Below are 25,582 nucleotides of genomic sequence, written 5' to 3'. Positions count from 1 at the left end.
TCTACATCTTGGGTCCTTCAAGTGTCAATACTACGCACAGTGTAGAACGGGTGAGATAACAAAATGTTTACCGTAGCTAGGGTGGGGAGGTTGATGGGCTGGGTGGGCAGGGTGAGCCTTTCAATGAGCACAGACCACGAGAATGATTGCCCCTGTGGATTCAGAATGGAAGGGCATGAGAATTCTGCTGGAGGACTCATTGGTGACACAGTGTGATGCATTTCCGATAGTAGTAAGCGGGCACAACCCACTGAGGGTGACAGAGCGGTAATAATACACTGCTCACAAAATGAATTAATTCATGGGTAAGTTGATTTTACTGTCCTACAGTGGGTTTCACAAAACCCTCGGGAATAATTACAACAGGAAGACCCAAATGTAAACTACTGCAGGTCTTGCAGAAAAAGATCAAACAAATGTATGTTGCATCAGCTAGAGTGCTAGAGTGCATCTAGTTAAAGAATCAAAGAATCATGCGAGGTACAGGAATGTTTGCTTCTTAGATGAGAGTATTGCACAGCCTAAATTCTCCAACGTTTCAAGTTGCTTTTCTCACTTCTGCACATCGCCACAAATACCATTTTCAAAATGGAAACATCCTGTTCCTGTCCAACCGCATAACGTACTGGTCCAAGCCTAGCAGTCAGACATTGACCCACAGCTTTCCACAACTCAATGCTTTGGAGACCAAAAATGGTCATCTAGACTTTTTGCAGACTGCAACTAGTAGCCAGCTCAGATGGTGGAGGTAGGGCATTTGCAGGCAGCGGTTCCTGACGTAGGTCATGCAAGCAGCCATCTTGAGCATTCGCTGGAGGATTCAGAGGAAGTTACAGGCCGCAGAAGAGAACACACCTCTCCTTGATGTGTGGTGAATAATTGCTGGCTTTTGGTCCTTTGACTGTCGTTTCTTCCCCCTTTTTTGGGCCTATTGTCCTCGCATCTTCAATCCTGGAAGGTTGAGTCCGTGTCCTAACCTGTATTTCTGAGTGCTCTCATACAAAGAGACATGGTAGTGTTCCTTCACTTCCTTGCTGTCTTGGCGTTCTTCGTCATTGCTCACCAAAGTTCACTGTGTCCTGAAATAAAGCACAAGCACACTCTGGTTACAGATCCGCCTGCACGGGGAAATCACAGCATCACAGCCATTAATATTAGTCATATGGCCAGATTTACTATAAAGCGGTGCTGCACCAAAATTTGCAACTCTGCCATGGTGAATATAGAAATGCAGCTATGTAGTGTATTTACTAAAATACTGCGCACCCCGGTGTTTCCCCCTGCGCCAGTGCAAATTAGTTGCCAATGCAGGGATCCTTGCACCATAGTGCAAGGGTGTCTGTGTTGAGGAGATTGATTGTTTATGTGCAGGAAGGACACCTTCCATGGAATGGACAAACAAAAGATGGACAGGCTTAAATAAGGAAAGCCGCCCAAAGGGAAGCAAGCAAATAGGAATGGCAGGAAAGCTAGCCAATGCAAGCAATGTCCAGTGTGCAAACCCCAGTGTGCCTTTGGTATGTCTGTCACTACCAGACTGGTAGGCTGGACCTAAAAAGGATGCACTGTGTAGATCATCATGTTCGGTTATAGTTAGCTAAATTTTATAACACCACATTTAAATAGGGCAAAAGTGAAAGATCAAAAGACATATGGACAGAGGAATTACATAAATAAAATGAATGCCCTTTATGCCCACTTTGCTGATGCCTTGAAATCTCCCTGTTTTGATCAGTGAAAAGATGACATAAAAGTTGCTGAATGGAAATCTTGCTATACTTACAAGATATTTGTTGCACCTGTGAGCTCAGGATTTGAATGACGTTTTGGAGATTCCATGGTTGTCACTACTTAAGGCAAGGTGCTGGAGGAGTTCTAGAGTTTAGAGATTCATTGAGTGCACTTTCTGTACATTAGGGCTCATATTTATACTACTTTAGCGCTGCATTTGTGTCGTTTTTTGATGCAAAATCGGCGCAAACTTATAAAATACAATTGTATTTTGTACGTTTGTGCCTTTTTTTGCGTCAAAAAACGACACAACTGCGGCGCTAAAAAACTATAAATATGGGCCTAGATTTCTTGGCATTGTGAGCTCAGATGTGAGCGGATGTTTTCAAATGGCAGAGCTGAGAAGCTGAAATTAACACACCCAGGAACTAACTGAATATGAAGTTATGGTTATTAGATAAGGTTGCCACCTCTTCCTATGTGGATAAGGAGAGGTGGAACTGGAACATATTTCCAGTTCAGGACTTTCAGTGGACAACCTAATGTGCTATGTGAGTTGTAGTTCTTGTGTGGTTCTATTGAGCCAATTGGATGAGAATGTCTAATAGCAATCATGTCTATCGGGAACGTCCAGGACTCAAAACATGGTGATCTGCTGGCATGGATAAACATAACAACTCCTAGATTAGGGTTTGTTCCACAGCTATGGTTGTTCAGAGGAGACTTTTAACACTTTCCAATAGCATGGAGGTTGATTCACCAAAATGCCAGGGGTGGCGGAAGTGACATCTCACTCAATGACATAACAGGAAGTGACATAATTTGACCTTTGACCTCGAATATCCCCAGGAAGTGGAATAATATGGCCTAAAACATTACAATAATTGTCTTAACTAAAGTACCATAACTGCATGATTACTATAACACAACACAGACAAATGTCCATTTTAGAAACCACCTACATTACGGCGTTCAAATGACCTTTGAAGTGGTTGGAAGTAATACTTGCCTTGAATTATTACAAGCCAGCCCTGTTCTAGAAGGTTTGGGGGGTTCTCCCCCCTGAGAAAATGAGTGTTAAATGGGATCAAATAGTGTATTTAAAAGCACAATTTTCACATCATTTTGCTAAAAAGCCAGAGACTCTGAAAAGACACTCATTCATATTCAAGTCCTTTCATGGTGTGCTAAGACAACGAAACTGGACGCTCATGAGGAGAAGACCCCATTGTTTTCAGCATGTGCTACGGGTGCCCCCCACATGTCAAAGATTACCTCCATTGAGCCGGGGCCAGCAGTTTATCATGCAGCCTTCTCGTAAACATGGATGCCCCCTCACACCAATAAATGAACTGCAACATGCCAGTGTCAAAATGTTGAATAATATATACTCTATCAAAATTTCTTTTAGTATGCAAGGGCCAGTATTTTATCCTGGTGCCTCCTTCTCATATGCCAAGATCTTCCTCTCTTATGTCAAGACGTATCTCCCATAAGCTAGTGCCACATGTGCCCCAATGCCAAAAATTTCCCTCAAGTATGACCGTGCCACCATTCTTCTATGGGTGCCACATTTTTCAAGAATTAATTCTGGTATGCCACTACCATTATTTTACTTAAGGGTGACAATTATACTGAGAATTGCCTCCAGCATGCCAGTGCCAGTATTTTGTCACAGATGCATGTAATGCTAACAATTGCCTCCAGTTTGCCAGCAGCAGTTTTTCTCTGTATGCCTGTAAAAGCCAGGGATTACCATCAGTATGCCAGGGCCAATGACAGACTCTACATTCTTACCCACACCCACTCACACTCCCTCATTCATTCTCACTTACACTCATTCACTGTTAGTCGGTATCTTGCACTGACTTAACTATCTATGAGGCCAGGGATCGCAAAGGCTGTGCCAGGGGTAATAAAGGGCAAGCCAGGGCTCGCATCTGCGACACCTGGAAACTTCTAAATGACATCCATGTGGATTACACTGTACTCTGAAGTGAGTGATTGAGTGGGTTTTTGCAGCTACTGTTGCTCACTAGAACGAACCATACCCTAGTTTGTACCTAGCAAGTGAGGAATTCCAAGGGGTCTTAAAAGCAGCTCTGTTTAGTGTAGGCTTTCTATTACTTTAGGAGATGTGGAAGTCTGCAGTGAGAATATGAGGGGATATGGGAGGTCAATAGCTAAACTAATATTAAACACATTCCTAGAGGTGTCTAGGTACTGACAGCCAGCGAACAGAAAGGCATCCCACAGACAGAAGTGCTCAGGTGGGAGACTTGATTGCACTCCAGCAGATGCCTAGATATCAGAAATTTGGAGATTGGGTGGGGGGAGGGGGCTACAGCCAAAATAGATTAGATGAAATCATTGCAATACAGAAGATGCGTCCTATATCCTTCCCCACTGTTAAATGGCTTGTCACCATGATGCACAGGAGTATGTTTGTGTCTGCTAGAGAAGTTACTCATCAGCAGTATCGGGCTTCGAGCTACGTCTGCATAGTATGGACCCCTGAAATCATGAGGCATACACCTGCTTTTTTCTGTATGGAGTCAGCATTCAAAAGTCTTTCTAATGAGGCTCTTTGGAATAAGACTGGGAGGTTTTGCAGGTCACTCATTAGTATAAGCAAAATGTCTAGGATTCTGCAGCACACATAAAAACAGGAAAACACCTCTTGTGATTGTTCAAAACAATCACCCTCGCAATGCAGACATCCTTGCACCATGGTGCAAGGGTGCCTGCGTTAGCGCATGTCAAACCATTGTGCACCAGCGCAGGAGAAAAGGATAGGAATGTGCCGTATCTTGAAGATACGCGCATTCCTGTCATTTTATTTTGACGCAGGGCAGCGCCACAAGAAGGCCTGCGGCACTGCCCTGCATTAAAACTTTGTAAATATGGCCCGTGTATTAGTCTATTTTCCACCCCAAACCAAATAAAAAATGCTTCCTTTTACCTCCTCAAATGTGAGGTTGTTGAAGCCTGCCACACCATCCACGTGGCCGAAATCCTCGGACAGCTGGGCTTGCTGCCTCTTCCTCACCCAGCGCAGCAGCAGAATGGCGGCAACCACCAGAAATATTGTTCCACCAATTACGCCAAATACGATAGCTGCTGTGTTGTCCTTCTTACCTACAAGCAGAGGTAGAGATTTTTTATTATTTTTCGGAGATCTTCATCTATTACTGTGTAAGGGCACCCAAGTCAAGCTTAAGTTTATTGTAATAAGGTTCATCAAAACACATGGTCGTAAAATACGGAGAAATGGAGAAAGTCAATCCTAATATCTCCCAAATTCCATATAAGGTGGGGCTATTACTTAATACTACAAGTAGAACTCAGTTAAAAACTCTCCAAGATTGTTAACTCTGAGTCAGTTGCAGGCCTGCTGAGCATAACATTATAAGTTTGCAAGGAAAGCAAAATGACTGCTCTAGATAGCATGTAGAAGCTTCAAGATATTAATCAAGCCAATGTATCTTAGATACTCTAACAAGGCAGAATACTTTGTCACTAGGGCACAAGGGCATTCAACGTTAGCATCACTAACTCAATACAAGTGATCACCTTGTTGTATACCCAATAATCCTTACAATTTCACCATAACTACATCATTTCTGCTATGGTACGCCCATTGCTTCTTTGAATGCAGGTCTTATAGCCTTGGTCTTGGAAAATATGAAGGAGAATTCAGTTTTAACATGGCTCAACACTGGTTCATACTCTGAGGTGAGAAGATGATTCATAGTCTCCAGATTGCCTCACCTTTGCCTTACTAGGCATGACATACTCCACCCCAAAGAAATAATGGCTACCAATAGTATAAACCAGGAGAGGGACTGTAATTGATGGTCGCCATTAAGGGGCACATCTGCCAAAATTCTGGTTTCTTTTTTTCTATGTTCATACTTGTTTTACAATTTTATCCACTTACAGAGTTCTCGGTGCTTCATTTGGAAGAGGCCACAGAAATGCCATAGAACAGAGAGAGCAATTAGAATCATGCAATAAACACTGCCTATTGCAGGTGAAAATACAACCAGCAGTATAGTCTTCTATTGTGAGTTACTACCATGGCTAAATGTACTACCAAAAGTAACAGGTATCATCATAGGCACTTCACAGAAAATAATACTGTCCAAATCCTGTAGGAATCATTGTATAAAATAAGATCAGCTCTAAATAGTCTGGACATTGGTAAAGCCCATCACCACCTTTTACAACATGAAGGTTTGGTTAAGTATGGTTATTAAACAATCAAGCAATAGTGCAGGTGAATATTATCCAGTAGGATCTTAGTCTCGAATATTTAAATATGTTTGTCTTCTGTACTATTAGCATCTAGCAGTAAATAATTCTACCAATAGTATGTGTTCAGCTGATAATTCCATACATGTGTCTAGCATGTGCATGCATTTTCTATCAGCCAAATCTCACAAACCTCGCAATAATTCATTTTTACTGGGAGTAATGTATAAGTATACTATGCAGACAGCAACCTTTGCATATCTGTATCACTAGCAGTAATTCTGTTCTTATGAGGGCCATCGTTTGTTATGATTTTTTCAAGGCTCTTTACACTGTAAGTGTGCAGCAAAATCACTTTTTTTAATGATTGATTCATTATACCCTTGCATCCAGCATTGCCTCTTTTGTGTATACCATTTGTTGAATGTGTAAAAGCCGTTCGATACCTAAACATATTGCATCCTTAATATTTTACCTACATTATCTGGATAACTCTGGTTTTCTGAAGGCCACTTGTAGTGATTTTCACCCTCGGGTTGGTTGCTAGACCGATTTAAGAAAAAGTTCTGGAGCGGTCTTTAGGTTGTGCTGTGGTCTGTAGTAGGCACATGCAGTTGTAACATAGGAAGAAAGTGCCCTTGAACTTTGGAACTTTTGAAATGTCATGAGAAGCTCTGTCTGAAGATATGGAGGCACTGACATACACAGTAGAGCTTTTTTTAAAAAAAATTGGAAGTGCATATTTCCTGAGGCCTCAAAAAATAGAGACCTACTCTAGGTGGTAGCAGTAGAGAGGTTAACATCTGCAATTTAATATTTATGAGATCTGAGTTTTTGTATACAGTTTGTTAACACCTTTCTCGCTTTGTGCAATATTATGTTACCAGACTGCCTCCAGTTGGAACAATTTATCACCCTCTTGTCTTACCTTTAGGTTTTTCCTCCTCCTTCTTGACAGTGTCACAGCTCTCCCCCATAACATATTCTATGTCATCCAGTGCCACAGGTCCAGAAGCCCCCAGGACACCTTTGGCCGCTTCAAACACAACCTGTAGAGAAGAATGTGATAGGCATCTTGAAGGGGTAATTCGGTGAATGATGTTACAATACAAGTCACAACCCATGCAGACATCGAACAAGGAACACTCTAGCATGCCTACTGCTGGTGATTGTTGGAGATGTCATACTGGGAGAAGTTTTTTTTTTCTAATCATTTGAGATCATCATATATGACTGCTCAAACAATAATAGCGTCTGCAGAATTCCAGGCAATATTTAAGATCCTAAATGCTCCTCCAATAGCACCACTCTTAACAACGGAGATCAAAATATTGTTCAAAGTCTTGCATTATATTTTTAAATGTATTGGTGGAGGTGCTCAGTTGAAGGATGGTTTGGGAATAAAACATGTCTATTTTTCGCTATTTATAAATTATCTGCTTTTCACTCTTATTAGTGTCAACATGTTTCAGCCTCCCTTATTGCCATTAATGGTCCCAGGCTTTTGTCAGGACAATAAAGGATGTCCTGGCATATGTGTCTTTTTGACCTTATTTGTGCTATTTGTAGCCTATTTGTCTGTAGGTATTGCATCTGGACTAGAAACATACACACGCAGGTGGACTACTCGCCAATTATTTTCGAATATTTATTTATTTGTTCCTGTAAAGGGAAAAGGCAAAACGGGGGTACATGGTAATGCAATCAATTGTCAGGAAGTAACCTTGAACTGGTGGTGCGATTTCACAGCACACAGACATGCACAAATGCAGTGTGAAGCCCAATGCGAACATACATGCATTCCATATGTAACACCATATGCACATAAAGCCAACATAAATTTGAGAAACATATTTTAGTAAATAGCTGCACACTGCCCTGCAATAACATGATCAGTGATTACATGTACTCACATGGAAAGTATCTTACCCTTTTATGGGATAATCTATGTGACATAAGAAAAGAGTGGGACATGCCCCTGCAGTCACATACTGAGGTGAAAAACAATAATAGTTATGCATTCATCATCAATTTCCTGAATGGGTTTGATCTCATTACTATACTTCAAGCAGCCCAAACATCTTTTCGAATAGTTTTAGGTGGTGCTGAGAAGCGCGGATAATCTGGACTAAGCTCTACTAAATGAAAATATAAAGGATTGAACACCCACCAAAAGTGTACAAGGTATTTATTGGTTGCCAATCCAAACAAAATTTCTGAACATTTGATCTGATAGCCTTGCGGTCCAAGGTTGTAGATTGGTGTCCATTTTAAATAAAAGTCGTAGATGTTTGAGGCAATGAAACAGAAAGCCGACATGTGTTTCGCCCCCTATGGTGTATCTACCTGGGGCTTTTTCAAGGCTAGTGAACAGAATCACAATACTTCCATTATTGCTTCTGTTTTGGCACTAATTGTTGGCGGTGCCATTGGCAAGGCCTCTGTTCATAATCAAGTAAAAAGCGAGTCCTTAGGTTCTATTCATTTAACAGTAAAGGCCTTGTTACGACATACCTTATTTTGTTGAAATGTCTCAAGTCACCATCTCCCAAATCCCTGATTTAGCAACTGGTGGATATGGGGGCTAAAGAGAGGAGAGGGTGGTGGAGATAATGGGGGATTACAAGGTGGCCCCTGAGAGTCCCCGCACAAAGGAGAAACAACCGGCAGAACTTGCAGTACTAAAGCCAACTATGCAAGTTATTCCTCATTTATCCCAGGAGTTTCTACTGGAGACTTCGGTTACTTACACCCTATAACAGCCGCAGTCTCCAGCCCTATATTGCTCTAATATTCCACGCAATATTCCACGCGCCTGTACCCTGGTGCTTACTTGAAAGTCCACCGAGCTGGTCACTGTGATCGTGCCCTCTTGCCAACCTGTCGTCCGATGTCCTTGAATGCCCCACAAGGTGAGCTGGCCTGCGGAGCTGGACGTCTTCACCCTCAGTTCTCCTGGATCTGCCACAAGTAGAACACAAGGCAATGAAAAAGCAGGTGTAGGTTGGCTTAAACAATATGGAAAGGAACATTTCCTGGGATGGCAGAGGGATCTTGAAAGAATCCTTGATGATTCATATATAGTAGGTATATACGCTCCACAGCTACTATAACTGTGCGGTATATAATGAGGAGGCCCCATTTAAGTCACTACCATAAAATTGTGTGACCTGCACACTTAGGAGTCAGGAAATGAAGGAAATGCCTCCACTTTGCTGTGTAATGGAAAATATAGCAACCCTTATTGAAACCAGAATTGACTTTAATATCCACCCTTACCCTCTCCTGCTTGTGGGACAAATCCAATGACAGGCAATGACAGGCAACAACTAACCAATAACACCAACAGCAGGCATGCCAAACTATTTGCAGTGCTACATGAAAAGAAAAGTCACTAATAAGCAATGCATCCACTATTAAAACAAAAGCAACCAGAGAAACCCAGAACGGTAATGCAAAAAGTTGGAGGATCCTTAGCAAACAGGGGGGCTATGTAACATCTGCCCAACGGAAAAAAATAATCGAGGAAATCATTTTATCTTCGGACTCTGTGTTCAAACTCCCCACACAAGACGCTCTCCTATGGACCTCGCTCAGATTAGGTACGGCGGGGACACGATGGTTGGCATGTAAGCGGATGGGTGTAGAGAATGCTTTTCGAAACCCACTGTTGTCCCAACACTTGGTGGGGTTCTTAGTCATAACCTGAGAGCCGCTGTCCATACTATGAATGGATGAGACTAACGTTTCTTTTCTTGGCCACAAAAAACTCTTCACAATAACCTGGATGCTGAAAAACACATTTTACAAACATACAAGATCAGGTGGATAACAGATGACACGCTCTCTGATCCTCGTCCCTATACAAAATGCGCGCTGGAGAAGGAAGCCCGCCGCAGGTTTCATCTCAAAAGTGGATTACAAGCATTGATGTGCTATAACTCATAATCTCAATGAAAGTTAGGCGCCTAAAATTGCTTCCACCTGAAACGTTTTCTACCAAAATATTCAAGAGAAGCAAGGCATTTCTGAACCATACTTATAAAAAGAGGCGCTACAGTTGTAAATGGGCAGATGACAACTACCTTCTGACAGGAAGCAGTAGTTCAGCGTTGCTATAGTCAAACATGTAGAGAGATGGAGAGTTTCGAATGATCAATGTAATGCCGCACAGCAGGCGCGCAAGCGGTAATAAAGACTCAGAGACAATATGTAACTGACAGCTCGTTTATTCACCTCGCTAGAACCATACTAACCCATTCCCGCCTTTCCACTTCTATATATCACATTCTCCCCGTCATCCTGGTGCGACCATCTCGCACCTCCGGCAAGGGGGGTTTCCTTCACCCAACACTTCCGCTCCTACCATACTGGTGCTGGCCGGTTCCGGCCACAACATTACATCCCTCCCCAACGGGGAAGAGAGGAACAAACAAAAACGTGAGATGAACTTAAGTGAGATGCTGCTATTGTCTGCGTGGCTTGTGAATGAAAACAAATGTTTCCTTTTCTTTTGAACGTTCCCTTATTAAGGTCAGTCACACGCATAGTCCGCGTATCGCCGAGAGGGGCCTGGGTTATGTCTCAACATGTACCTCCCTTCTCTCGACCGGTCCGACACCTGCATCCTTTCCGCACTCTGGCGGGGTGCTGTTGCTCCTGCGAGCTGGTTCTGCGGTTGTTCTGCCCTCGGGCAGGCTGTGAGGTGTTCCGAGGTATTTTCCGGTCCTCCACTTGTGGGTTCCAGGCATGCAGGTTCCACATCTGAGTCTGCACTTTCGTCTGTGTTGCTCCCGTCATTTTAGCTGAGGGGCCAATGTTTGAAGAGTGCCGCGTTGCGGGTTACTGTCTCTGGCCCTCGCCGGGCTGTTACCATGGTGCCCTTCACGGCAGTTACAGTCCACGGCCGTGTCTCGAAAGGTAGGCTGAACTTCCCTCCTGGGTGGCGGTCTTTTACCAGGACGGCATCACCTATTTGCACGTTTACTTCTCGGGCTCTCCGCTTCTTGGATGCGCGTGCATTAGTGTTGGCTCTCCTTACTGCTGACTTGTCAGGCGGTGGTGGTTGATTTGCCTACATTGGGTGATGCGGGATAGCATCTGTCACTGTTCTCCCGAAGCAGAGCAGACTGGGGGTGGCTCCCGTGGTGGCGTGAGGCAGCACCCTGTACTCCCTTAGGAACGCATATATCGCTCTTTCGGGGTTTTCCGCTTCTGCCACGGCAATGCGGATGACCTTGCTCAGGGTTTTCACAAACCTTTCCACCTCTCCATTTGCTTGTGGCCACCGGGGTGTGATGCGCCGGTGTTTGGTGTTTGTTGATGCTAGGAAGTCTGCCCACTCATGGCTGTTGAAAGGAGGGCCATTGTCTTTGCGCACCTCTCCGAAGAAAGAGAGTAGAGGTTTTGAGATTCCAGACCCTGAAATGTATTATCTTGTAGCTCTAGGTCTCTTTGCCACGTTTTGGTGCTACCCTGATGCGCATATTCCCTATCCTGTTCCGGAACAAGCTCAGACTAGTGTGAGTCCATTGGCTTCCCTTCTAGCATTAGACTTGTCCAGACCCCAGAGGGAATGTCACACAGTCGCCATCACATGCTAGGCCTGTAGATCTCTAAGTCATAAGACAGGCATGTCCTGCTTATATTGTCCAGTCATCAAATTGTTCTCCAACCGCCTACTTCCTCTCACCCTCAAACACACAGTGCAAAACACTTTTTCTAAAATGGCTATGGGGAAAATTGGCCACCTTTATATCTATGTCTCTTTTATGTTCTAGACCAATTTTGTTCCCACAGCAAAACTACTGCCCTTGATGTTTTCATATATGCTCATGTACATGACATGGTGAGAAAGATCTTGCCAGGATTCCCACGAAAGCCTGCTGAATTTCTCCCCCTGGCATCACATCAGCGGATACTACTCAATGGGTGTCTAAACTACACAACATGGTGTCACACTCAGAAGGGCCAGAACTGACTCAGTTTTCATATATGCTCATGTACATGACATGGTGAGAAAGATCTTGCCAGGATTCCCACGAAAGCCTGCTGAATTTCTCCCCCTGGCATCACAACAGCGGATACTACTCAATGGGTGTCTAAACTACACAACATGGTGTCACACTCAGAAGGGCCAGAACTGACTGAGTGCGTGACTGACTCAGCTAGAGTGGCTGGGAAGCTAGAGCTTAGGACCCTACCCCTGTTGTGTAGCCATTTTAGTTATAGCTCCATGCACGTTATTTTAGCACACTAGGCCTGTCGCTGTGCACTTTAAACAAGACATATTTTATTCGGCTTTGTTTATTATTTTAACAATATCCACATTTGCGGTCTTGTTTATTTCTCTCTATCTAGCTGTTGCTTGCCTAGGCCAGCAACGTGTTCTTAAACAAGACATTTCCTTCACTCTGTGCTTCTCTCAAGGCTGCAGTAAGATAGGTTGCAGGAAAACGTGGTAACGGTTTGGCTCTGATATTCACAGAAACATACACATCCTTATGTAGGGCCATTTTCTCAGAACATCAGCTGTTTTATTATAAAAAGACTTCTATGTCCCATACACGTTAGAGGGAGATTCCAGCCAGATGATCACGACTGTATGCTGATTGCTAAGTGCTTCGCTGAAACTGCTTATGTGGACTACTGGCCTCTTGCTCAGGTATGAGGGATGATGTCTTCCCAGGGGAACCTGAAGGGCAGAACTAGAGCTTAACAGGCTGTGCTCTAACTTAGCCTAGGTAGGAATTATATTAGTGACTCTAATGACAATATGGTAGCGTTATTGTTATGCTTTACTCTCTTTGTCACCATTTTAATCCTGTCATGCTTCATTGTCCTGGTTATTGCAGTACATGGTCTATTATCTAAGATGCAGTTGCTTCATTAAAACCTTATTGAAACATATACTGCCTCTGTTTGTCATTTGTATATGTGAGACTAATGTAACTGAGAGAAACAGATGCGATCTGAGTGACCATGATTTCCCTGAGGAGTCAGTTGTGTCATGTGCTCGGCTGCCCAATCATCCCCGCTCTTGTGTGGACATGAGGCACTGCTAGTTAGCCGGAGCAAAACCCGGATTAGGCTGACAGATGTTTCCTGTAGTGGGTTAGACTCAGTCCCCCAAACCGCTGGTGATTCTGTCGCTCAAATCCAGTAGTCTCATTAGAATAATGAGAGCCTACCTGACACCCCTATACCTGCTGGAAATACTGTTTCACATAAACAGGCACGCTGTCTATAAAATATAGGCACAAGTTAGTTATTACACTGCACATTCCTCCACCGCGCCTACAGCACCCCATGAAAACCACATAGAATTGATCCCTCTCTCCCTCATGGCTGCTGTCACTGCAGACAGGCTGATGACACTGGATTCCTTCACTTAGCTTGGGAATGCCTCTCCATCTTCAATTTCTGGCGTGAGATCCTTTGTGTGATAGCGTACATAACACAACACCCCCTACAGCTGGACCCAATGATCACTCTACTTGGTTATGTAAAAGAGGTCCCACCCGGGTCAGGCGTCTCATTGGAACAGCTCTGCTGCTAGTTAAACAAAGGATAGCGATGAGTAACCTAAGGTTACTGATTGTCTACGAGATATGGCAACTTGTAATGACCTAGTTGAAACCTACTCTTTAAATGCAACCACCCACATCTCGACCGCATGACCTATGGGGACTGTGTCGTGCCTGTCCCTCCGCAGCACGCCTGACAAGGTGATTCGCAGGAAGAGACTGACTAGGGCAACCTGAGCATCCAGGACCTGGCTTGCCCCCAGATTTCCTCCTTGTCACAACAGTCTCCTAGACCACCTCAGAGGCGAGGTGGGTCTATCCCTCCGCCGCCCTCCCCCGCCCCTGCTTTAATTTTTCTTCTCTCCTTTAATCTCAATGTTGTTCAGTAAATGTGTACAGCCAACATTCCTGGTGTACACCTCCCCAATGACTTTTCCTGATGGAGTTCTGATACTGACTGTCGCGTAGAAATGCAGACCTGCTGACACATCGCCATGTCGTCTGTTATGTACGTTATTAACTATAAGTGCTGATTAAAAAAAGAAGGGGGTGGGGTTCATAAAAATAGAATTCACTGCCACAACATTGCAAGGTAAATTTCAGTGTTATTTTTCAGTGCCATCAAACCTAGCCTAGAGGAATATATATGCAGGCCTTTTCTATCCTCCTGTACCCTTTGCAGAGTTGTTTATGCACAATAGTGAATGTATGTGGCTATCTTCTTTGCAGGTTTGCCTTTTAAGAAATTGTTTCAAAAGTAAAATTCTAACCAAGTGTTCACCAATGTGGAAAAGTGGAAAACTCTGCAACCTTTGCAAAACTGTAGCGAAGGTAGAAAACATTATTTGTAACTGCACACTAGCAGCAGATTCACCGGTGACATGGCACTTCGGACACAGGGAGAGGACCTGTACTTACACAATTCGTCTTCGGAGTCTGTACGATACCAGAATCTCAGGCAGGAGTCGGTGGTTGCAGAGAGCTGCTCACTCACCAGCCAGGCAGAGGTATCCCCAGCATTCAGTCGGTCAGTATCAAAGAAAATGTAGTGCCCTAAAGAACATGGAGAAAAAATAGAAATCCATGAACTGTGCCTTCATAGCTACTTTGTAAAAGTTCACTTCCTTGTGTAGATCAACCGAGGTTCTCATCAAAAGTGTACAAAGTAAAAGATGAAACTGAAAAAAACATCTTTCTGCTAGATATCATGCGACTAGTAACACAAATCATACTTCAATGGGGTACACTACAAAATTCACCTGGATTTCCCATGTTCCTAAAGTGGCCATTGGGTCAGCTCCTTGCTCATGATGACGTTATTGCCTCAGTTGTTTACTCGTGATTCACTAGCTTTCCTCCATATCACTGTGTTTGCCCCCCAACCCCCACCCCGGACTTATAAGGTCACACATTTGTTGTGATTGGATTATTTTTATCCTCCCACTGCACACTTGAGGGGACCTATGTATTTAGTATTGAACACCACATGGGAGCGCATATGTTTTCTTGCTCCCCCCTCTTTTCCTCTTTATCATCCCAGTCACCCTGTTTTACCTCCCCCGGCACCCGGTCCTGCTTCTCATGTTCATTTGTTTATATGATCATTATCATTATTATCAATGAGGGCCCCTCAGCTGCAAAGTGCTGCTCGGTCACTCACTTATGTTTTTCTTTTGCACTTCACATGCCTTCTTTTTTACTTGTTTTTACAATATAATTTAACATTCTAACATGACTTTCGACATGTTGGGACAGTAAATGAAAAATGGCTGCCATACATCACACCTCACGCACATGACATAACACACATGCGCTTGCATTACGACGCATGCATGCGTATGCATCAGTGGCCAATCACTTGCATGATTGCTGGCCATGCGCTTGTATCCGCCATTACACATGCGCATGCACGGGATTGGCAACAAACTTTGGCAAAGCCAATAGCTCACTCAGCCTTTAGAACCGAGACCTAATGGCTTTGACAATGCTTATTTTTCTTTCTGGTGACACCACTCTGGAGGAGTAAGTTAACGTGAAGCCTATGTCATAAGTGGTGTGAGGATCATAAATTGTATTCAGCAGCTGAAGCGCAACGAGCTAGAGAGACCGCGATCTCTGCACATTGCACTGTTCGCCGTAATCTTCTGTATTCTTTCTTTGCTGCCATCTTCTTTCTTCCTTACCGCATGCCGTCTTCTGTCTTCTTTCTTCACTGCTGTCTTTCTTTGCTGCCGTCATTTTTCTTCTTTGCCACATGCCATCTTTTCTTCCTTCACTGCTGTCTTATTTCTTCTTTACCGCATGCCGACTTCTGTCTTCTTTCTTTACTACTGTCTTCTTTCTTCACTGCTGTCTTTCTTCTGTACTGCTTGCCGTCTTCTGTCTTCTTACTTCACTGCCGTCTTCTTTCTTTACTGCATGCCGTCTTCTGTCTTCTTTCTTCATTGACGTCTTCTTTCTTCTTTACCGCACGCCGTCTTCTGTCTTCTTTCTTTACTGCCATCTTCTTTCTTCTTAACCGCATGCTGTTTCTTCACTGCCATCTTCAGTCTTCTTTCTTCACTGCTCTCTTCTTTATCACATGCCGTCTTCTTTCTTCACTGCCATCTTCTTTATTCTTTACCGCGTGCCATTTTCTGTCTTCTTTCTTCACTGCCATCTTCTTTATCCCATGCGGTCTTCTTTCTTCACTGCCCTCTTCTTTAGTCTTTACTGCATGCCATCTTGTGTCTTCTTTCTTCACTGCAGTCTTCTTTCTTCCTGTCTTCTTTCTTCACTGCTGTCTTCTTTCTTCTTTGCCACATGCCGGCATGCCAATAGGTTTCGCCTTTGTTTCTTCTTTCTATCTAACTGGATTACAAATATTAGAAACATTTTATAATAATGTTTGTTTTAAACTTGATAAACCATTAACTGTTTATCATAATTAAAACATTATTATAACATTTTTCTAATATTTTAGAATCCAGATAGAAAGAAAAACAGAGGAGTAACCTATTGGCTTTGCCAGTGCGTGTTGTAATTTGGTGTAAATCTGTACAGTAGTTTAGGAGTTATTAAAGGAAATAAATATAGATATCTAGGGACTCAGATACTTTGTGGATCCGTGGGTACCCACGGGCTATGTTCCCTGTAATGTGCAACATGCACAAACCCTACACTTTCACAGCACCCTGTGCCTCTGCAGGAGCACACATTGGATTACTGGCATGGAGAGAAAGACTTCCTGAGCTGCTCATTCAAAACGAACGCAGCAGTGTGAAAGTGTACTTTCTCTTTGTGTGCGCCTGCTGTCAAAGAGAATCCAGTTGAAAAGAGATCCTGCTGAGCCCCCATCAGTATTCTGATAGAGACCCTCAAGCTGGCAGTGTGATGAGGCATAATTTATATTCTAATACACTTAACCCTTTTTTGCTCTATCCCTTGAAAAGACTTGACAAGGTATTAAGTGCATTCACAAATCAACAGGCTGCAGGGGAAAACACACAGGTTCACTCGTCTATAGGGCAATCAGGCTAGTCTTACAGGTGTTTTTATTGTGGGCCGGTTTTTAGGAGCAAGCGCAAAGCGCTCCAGCCCTCTTCTAATCTCTCTTTAGGGGGATTTTAACCACGCCCATGTTACGTCAGTCACTTTTATTGGCTCGTGGGCTTGCCTTTTAAAATTTGCTTGTTTTCATTTGTGAAAGGCATTCATACGTCATGCCTTTTCCGGTGTTTAGACCTCCTTGAGAGCACCGGTAAACTACTGGAAACATATGAGGCTCCATGTTTTCCGTATGGTTTCTGGACTACTTTTTCTATTTATTTTGCAGCTCGATCGCGCTGTGTTTTACACAGCGCAATCGCGCTAGTTTTTTTTGTTTTGTTCATTTAATGTGGCAAGAAAAGTCCAGTTAGGAGTTTACAACGATAATAGCTCTAACTCGATGTAATGCGAGACCAGTTGCATTGCAAATGCTTGTTACTGTTGATTTCCCTGATATCATCACAAGCGCTGTCTGCAGTAAACACAAACACATGGAGTCTCACATAACTTGCAAAACACTTATATAGCATGTATTTACATGTTCAAAACTGCCCTCATTTGCAAATGTGGGCCACTTTTTTAGCTGTCTCATTCCCTAAAGGGGGCCACTTGCTGCCCAGTACGAACGTGCATGCATGGCTACAGGAACACGCATTGGCAAAGCCAATAGGTTTCACCATGCCAGATCTAATGGCTTTGTCAATGTTTTATTAGATATGTTGCACAGCAGCACAGGATTAAAGGAAAAAAAAGTGCTACAACTGTCACGTCATAGAGCTTTGTTTTCCTCTTCAAGCCATGTTGCATAGCAGCCTGTGCTGCTGCTCAGTATGTCTAAAAAAACATTGACAAAGCCAAATAGCTCTCAGGCATGCAAGTGCTATTTATCTTTGTTTAAAGCTTTTGTGGCTGCAACTTTGAGGCCAGCCAATCTTGGCCTTGCTTTTTGCCTGATGCGTGGACGGATCTGCGTCCCTAGATATCTATAATTATTCCTTTAATAACTCTGAAGCTCCAGAACAGATTTACACCAAAGTACAAAAAGAGCTCTTCTAGGCCAAGATCTACCTTTCTGCAAATTTGGTGTAATTTTTTCAGCGGTTTGGGCTGTAGTTGTGCTAAAAACTGCAAAATTCAAGTAGATATTACATGGGGATAAGCATTTCAGGAGCCCCCCCTTTTTCTAAGCCTCCGTTTGATGAATCACCCCAAAACCATCCAGACAGTATCTGAAGTATCTGGCACACTAGATTTGAACATTTTATGAAGATTCGTAAAATGGAGCAAAAGGTATTAGCAAAACAAAAACCCTTTGTCTATGGGAAATGCTGGTCCTAAGTATAACTATGTACTGGCTATCGTCAGCAGGTTATATATATATATGTATATATATATATATATATATATATATATATATATATATACTGTGCAAATTTAGATAGAGGGCATTAGAGAGGAGAGCTATACAAAGTTATTTCTATCTGCGCTGCCTCCCGTTTGACACACTCACTGGGTCATTTGAATGGGAACAACAATGGGACTTCCATTCTCTGTTCATATCACTGGCCTGTTCTTCACCAGCCTCTTCTTTCCAATATACCAAGGTAACAATTATTCCTTCAGGCAGTTTTTGCAGTTGGCTTCACATAATTGTCACTTACTTCTCATATGTTCCTTTGATTCACTTTAACTGTATTAGGTGCAACTTTTGGTCTTGCCAGGAGGTCTTCGAAACCCTAGGGAGTACCCACAAACTGATATCAGATGCATTTTGTTCTTTATAGGTCGAGTATAGCAGCGTGCAAGCACTGCTTTTCTGACGTGTTGGTATCTATGTGGGCTTTTAACCACGCCCACCTCACTTCCATTACTTTCACTCGTTTGTGGGCTTGCATTTCAAAAATCCTTTGATGACATTGGTAAAAGCTTCACGTTTGTCCCGCTGAATGGTTTCTACTGGGTGCTGAGTTAGATCTCTGACTTAATGGTGCATATCAGTTTAACCAGGGCTGAGCTTAGTGACCACCAAATATATACATATATTTTTTGCAGTTTTATATAGGATGAACTCAACCCGAAGGTACTGGAGCGCCTTACATTAGCACTAGTTAGGTTATATAAGGACACATTCATTTTTTGGTAGGCATGGGGAGATTAAGTGATTTGCCCAGAATCAGAGGATGTTGAGCCGACGCCGAGGCTTAAAACTGGTTCCCCAGCTCCAAAGTCAGCCGCTCTGGCTGTTACACCGCATCCACTTCCCTCTGGTTTCTAGAAAATCCACCATGCATAGGTATGAGAAGAATGCACATATAACCTATTCATTTGTAATTATTTGATTTGTTTTTGTTATTTAGTTTATTTCGGTGGAAACTCCTCTAACAAATCACAGTCAACATTTACAGTACATAAAAATATTGGCAATTAAAAATCAGACAAGGAACAATTACATCAAAATACACAGTAAAGCTTAAAAATGTATATAAATACTAAGACAACAGATAAAAATAGTATTACAAGCCTTACATTTGAGTACATGGAAATGCCTGTTGCTGCTCCTTATAATTTACAATCAGTTCATTAGTATCTGACTTAAGCAGTCTATGGGAGGTTTCATAACTTAAGACATCCAACCTCCAGCAGATGGGAGGTATCTATTTCTGCCTAATCTGATTATAGGCTAGACAAAAGAAACAGAAAATGAGCTCCCGTTTCAACATCAACCTTGCAGAATGGCAATTTCCCAAAATACCTTCTATAGTATGCCACTTTCAGCTTTATGTAAACTTGTCACGTTACAGTAGACCCACATCTCAGCACCATAGAGGCTGCACCAATCGTTTGGCTCAATGCATCTCTATCATTGGTGATATAGGTCAAAATATAGAGGTATTCTACACCTTCAAGATGACAATAACTCTGTGCTGTAAGATCATAGTACTTTTGGTGATCTGAAAAGACCAAACCATCTAATTTGCCAGCCTTACCCCAAATAATCAAAATCTGCCACCCTTTCTATCTCACTATCCCCCAATTTCAGTTTCCCCCAAAATAATCTATGTGGGTTAAAAGTCATAAACTTAGTCTTTGTTGGATTAATTTCCAGACCTCGGAGTTCACAAAATTTAGGGACTCAATTAAGCAGAATGTGCATTCCCATTAAAGTCTTGGATATTAATAAGGTATTGTCTGCAAAAAGCAGGGCTGGAATCTTAGAGTCAGACAGCTCAGGGGAATAATTCTGACAGTCATGTGAAAAAGGAACCACACTGTTGATGAAAAGAGTAAATAAGGTTGGAGCTTGCACCCAGCCATGACGGACACCTCTCTGAATGTTTATCTTTTTTGATCCATCTAACCTGGGCATAATTATTACTATGTAGACTGATTATCAGACTTAGAAGTTTAGTCAGCATGCTCATCACTTCAAGCACTACCCTTAGCTTGTTTCAGGGGACTAGAACAAAAGCTGCTCTTACGGCCAACAAATATTCCATAGAGGTTGCCATGACTCAAGTAAGTCTTTTTCCAATGCCACAGGGCACAGCGAAAAACCTGATCAATAGTACTGGTTTCTGATCTAAACTCTGTTGACAAGTGTGATAGAATATGACACTCCTGTGTCAAGTCTTACACTTTATTCAATATGTGTAAGTTATCAATCAGGCTTATTGGCCTGTAATATCCCCAGACTTATGAATCTTGTCCAATCCAAGTGCTTTGTTAGGTTTTAGTGATTCAATGGCTTCTAATGTATTATTATGAGAGACTCTAACAAGAAGTCCTACTTTCATTAATTAATTAAGGTATGACTCATGATAAAGGGTGCTGCTGAGTGATGGACCTCAGCCTCATGTAATTTATTCAATTCAGAGAAATGTTGATGCCATACTTGAGGCTGTATATAGAATTCCTCACTCCTAATTGCTTTTAAGTTGCCAAATGCAAGTAGTTGCCAGAAAGACCGATTATCTTTACTCTTTAGTAAGTCTTACCACCTTTCATCCCACTTCTGTTTGCTAGCAGCGTGTATGAATTTATACTCTTTCCTACTTTTCTGTATAACTAACCTATCACCACTTTTAACTGAAGCTAAACGTTTTGATTTAGCTTCCCTGGATTTACCATCAAACCATAGTGTTTCTTTATGACTGAAAGGTTGCGGCTTTACTTCCTTATAGAAGATTACTTTGACTTTCTTAAATAAAGTTGAATAAATTTCGATAATTGGGACCTGATTATCTGCAACAAACAAATAAGGCTCCAGACTATATGCGCAAACGGTTTTGATGTTTGCTTCATAATATATGACCATTTACCATTTCTCTTATTATTAGTATAAAGAATTGGCATCTCAGGTGTGTTGTCGACTAAGATCAATAAAATAAAAGGGAATCCATTCAATGTCAAGGATAACGCATTATGATCACTATCTTCTCTTTGTACAACTTCCATGTCATAAACATAACACCCTAAACTTAAATCTAACAATATACAGTCAATTTTGCTAGTACTATCACCCCTCTTAAAAGTGTAAGCTGCCTCCTTACCTGAGGAGGTTTGGCCATTACAGACATGCAGCCCAAAAAACAATATAAAAGTTGTTACTTGTAATGTCAAAGCCTATGTTTTGTTATTTGAGGTGCAGTTAGGGTGGGATACCTCACTCCTCCTGTATGCCTGAGATGGTATTCATTACCCTGAAAGGCTCAAATGTTTCAATAAAATCTGCAGCTACCATCAGTAGGTAGTTGCCTGGAATTTGTTCCAAATAACTGTCGAGAAGATGAACAGTGGCTTCTATTACATGTTATATAATTTAAAAAGATGACCTGAAGATGAAGAAATTAACAATCCTAAAGTATCACAGGAAGGTAAATCAATTATTTTGATTTTGCAAACCAGGACGTTCTTCATATCAGCATTGTTTGTATTTATCAGTCATCCTGGAAGCTCGACTGGATTTTCCTATTTATTGTCGCAATTTCGATGAAGTAGCCACCGAGATCACATTTCAGTTAACATCTAGGATTCTAAAGTATTTTAATTGCAAATCATATGAAACACATACCACACATTTTTAGCTCTGCCAACTTCAACCTACTGTACCATAACCTTAATCGCCAGAAACATTTTTAGTCAGAACAGATCACTGGGGGCTTCACTTTCAGCAGCTATACAATGTGCTGAAGTGCCTTACCTTCCTTGGTGCCCAACGTGTGGTCTGCATTAGGAGAGCGGTATCCTCCCTGGGTTGCCCCACTGCTCCAGTCCCAGTCGTGCCTCTCCCGGCGCCCATTCTTCATGGTGCTCCAGCCACAAGAATCACGCTCAAAATCACAGGTCCCTGCCAGGAAGGAGAACTCATGAGTGTTACACAAACACACACACCCTCCCGTTCAAATCATAGATTTATTCAAGAGGCAGCTCTAAATTGATGATACTCATAGGATAGTGTTAAATAGGGGAAATTGCACGTTTGTGGTGAAAAGATGGACAGTGTAGAGAAACCTGTAATCTACTGTGCCGCTTAAATTGACATAGTACTTAAATTACAGCATGACAAATTATGAAGTTAGTATTATCTAGTGTACATCAAGTGTGGGCCACTCATAACTTGGATTTTGCGGAGACAATATAAGAGTATCTAGATCAGCCGACTGATGTATCAATAGGGTATATCCCATTTAACATAAACTACCCATGGTTGAAATATTTTATCGGACTGAAAGTGTGCTTCTGTTCCTTTAACATGTCTGTGTCGGAGACAATTATTTTTAACTAGGATTTTATTGATACGCCAAATTAATTCAGATCTATGTCAAGCCAGTTGTACTATCTATACTTTTCGTACTAAGCACTGTGCATCTCGGTAAAAAGTCATATTACATTTTGGCACATAAATAAAACTTTATATCTAGATCCAAGGTGAACGTATTTAGCTGAACTATGAATCACTCAAAATTTTCTGTGATTTGGTGTTACACCAAATCTTCCAAAATGTTGAGACTTTGGTGCAAACGTTTGTGCAGGGAAGGGGGTGAAGGAATTGATTTGTTTTGCAAAGCTCCGATGCTAAATGTAATCTACTGTATGGCAAAAGCCTAGCACTGACTTGGGGCCAAATACTGTTTGCAACTACTGGTCTGAAACAGCAAGTTGGTAGCGCAACAACAATGTACAAAAAACACTGTTATTGTGCCATTTGGCTACAAGGAGAGGGCCACAGAATGCTGCCAAAAGTGACCCTGGTTTGCAACAGGGACCAAGCATGGTAAGCTTTCTTCCTCAAACAAGTTCTAACAGCTGAGATCTCTTCATCGAACACTGATATATATCACCAGTGAGGCCAATCAAAGCAAGATTGAGAAAGACGTTCACATCAAGTCCAATCTTCAATCAGGGCCGGACTGGGAGCTAAAAGCAGCCCTGGCAAATTTTGTCAGACCAGCCCCCTTACCGTGCACAGAGAGCAAGTGCAGCGAGCGAGCCTAACCACAATGGCGGCTTGGAGGGGTTATGACACAAGAATATTTGGGGAAAAAATGGTACATTCTAATGTATATTTTTCATTATATATTCAATTGTATTAGCTTTTAAAGCTTAGTAAATGATGATGATCTTACAGTCCACCATGATAGGACAATCTTTGTTGGGGGTCTTCAACACTGCATCTCATCTCTCCATGACACCTCTCTCACATGTATTTCATTTTTTATTGCACCTCTCATACTAGTGTATGGTGTTGGGTACTTTACATCACACACATGCAGGGAATCGTACATGTGAAAATCAGGTTATATAAAATGTCACCATACTGGCAGGCATTTTGTGAGAGTGCCTGGTCTGGAGAAGAACACACTCATGAATCAGAGCATAACACAGTGTTTAGGGTTGTATTTACTAATAAGAATGTATTTCTACAGAAACAAACCCTTACCAATATTAGAATAATGAAGGACCTTCTGGCCTGTATCATCCAGTTTGCATGCATCTCTTTGAAGGCACTTCATAGCTCTCTGTGCTAGATTACCATTGTAACTTATGAACTGCACAGTAACAAAAAGATCTCTATGACAAAAGCAATATCCCACTGAGCATTGCACATAAAAATACTGTTCTGTGATCTGCACGGTATGTGTTCTGTGTAACAATCATATTAACCCTCTGCACTACACTAGATGACTCAAAACTGCCACTAGACAAAACTCCGATCCCTCTCCAGCATGTACATTAAACACCCGGGTTGAGTGACACATTTATGGTTGCCTGAAAACTACTGCACATACAAGCAACTCTGGAGTGGGCGCTTTTTAAACTGCTGCCCTGCTCCAGTAACAAAGCTGCCCCCTTACCTTTCTAGCCTTCCGGGGAAGTACCTCATGGCCTCTACGGCCATTCCGGACATTTCAGCCTTGGGCCCTCATCATGAACATGGCGGTCTGGGCCGCCATGCCGGTGGTGGCGGTAATTACCGCCACTGGCATGGTGGCCCAGACCGCCATATAATATATGCAGCAGAACCACCACTGGCGTAACTCCGCCACTGCCATGCTTCCGCCGCCAGGCAGCCTGGCAATGGCGGAGTTACATATCTGACAGGGCAGCGTGCAAGCAGCGCTGCCCGCCGTATAATGTACCTGATTCCACCAGCCTTTCCCTGGTGGTTTACCCCACCAGGGAAAGGCTGGCGGAATGGGTGCCTCGGGCCCCTGCACTGCCCATGCACTTGGCACAGGCAATGCAGGGCCCCCGTGCACAGCCCCGTTGCGCATGTCACTTCCCGATTTATGGGCAATGATATGCGTGATGGGTGCTGCTACACCCGCCGCACTGCTTCATTGCCACCGGCTCCATGTGGAGCCGGTGTCAATGTACAGGCCCTGCATTCAGCTGGGCTGGCTGGCGTAAACACTGTTTCCGCCCGCCGGCCCAGCTGAATGTTCATAATGTGGCCGGCAGGGTCTTCAACGCACTGGTGGTCTTTTGGAGACCGCCAGCGCCAAACTCAGCGGGCTTTCCCGCCGAGTTCATAGTGAGGGCCATGGTCTCAATCCTCCTGAGCCTTCCAACTGCTTATAACACCAATGACTGTCTAAACCCACCACGCTGTTTTTCACTCCTCATTCACTTATTAAGAATGATAAGACATCCAAATCCATTCATTTCTGGGGGCGTTTAAATATATGATAATAGGACTAAGCCTGTCCACTCTATTAAAAGGGCTGACACTGTGACAAGTCATATTTTGAAAGCACATGCGCAATGACAGGTAAAGGTTTCACTGAGTACTAATTAGCTAGAAACTTTGGGACGACCCCGTACCTCTGTTGCAGGATGACGTTGACCAGTACATAGAGATTGCACGAGAATGGATGGAGAAACCAATAAAGCACTTAATGGGGTATATCAAGGGTTGCATACTCTCTTAATATAGTATACGAAGCAACTGGAAAACTGGACTGTTTTCACAGGAATTAAAAATCAAAGGTTGTGGTAAATGGCATTAAGCCAGACCATGCTAACTGTACTTGGTTTGCCTC

General features: G+C 42.7%; 1 protein-coding gene across 1 annotated transcript in view; it reads right to left on the bottom strand.

Annotated features, from left to right (window-relative positions):
• Positions 1-278: 278 nt before the first annotated feature.
• The window catches only part of MAMDC4 (MAM domain containing 4), a 223,816-nt gene continuing 198,512 nt past the window's right edge, over positions 279-25,582 (bottom strand). The window contains exons 24-29 of the mRNA XM_069241436.1: positions 22,240-22,386; positions 14,430-14,564; positions 8,819-8,946; positions 6,914-7,034; positions 4,694-4,869; positions 279-1,079 (exon numbers count right to left, since the gene is read on the bottom strand). Of these exons, the coding sequence (XP_069097537.1) occupies positions 1,053-1,079; positions 4,694-4,869; positions 6,914-7,034; positions 8,819-8,946; positions 14,430-14,564; positions 22,240-22,386 (734 nt within the window). The 3' untranslated portion in view covers positions 279-1,052. The remainder of the gene's footprint in view (positions 1,080-4,693; positions 4,870-6,913; positions 7,035-8,818; positions 8,947-14,429; positions 14,565-22,239; positions 22,387-25,582) is intronic.

This window comes from Pleurodeles waltl, chromosome 6 (genome assembly GCF_031143425.1).
Source record: "Pleurodeles waltl isolate 20211129_DDA chromosome 6, aPleWal1.hap1.20221129, whole genome shotgun sequence".
In the NCBI taxonomy this organism is placed as follows: Eukaryota; Metazoa; Chordata; class Amphibia; order Caudata; family Salamandridae; genus Pleurodeles; species Pleurodeles waltl.
The sequence above is the reverse complement of the archived record's forward strand: the minus strand, read 5'-3'. Positions and strand labels throughout refer to the sequence as shown.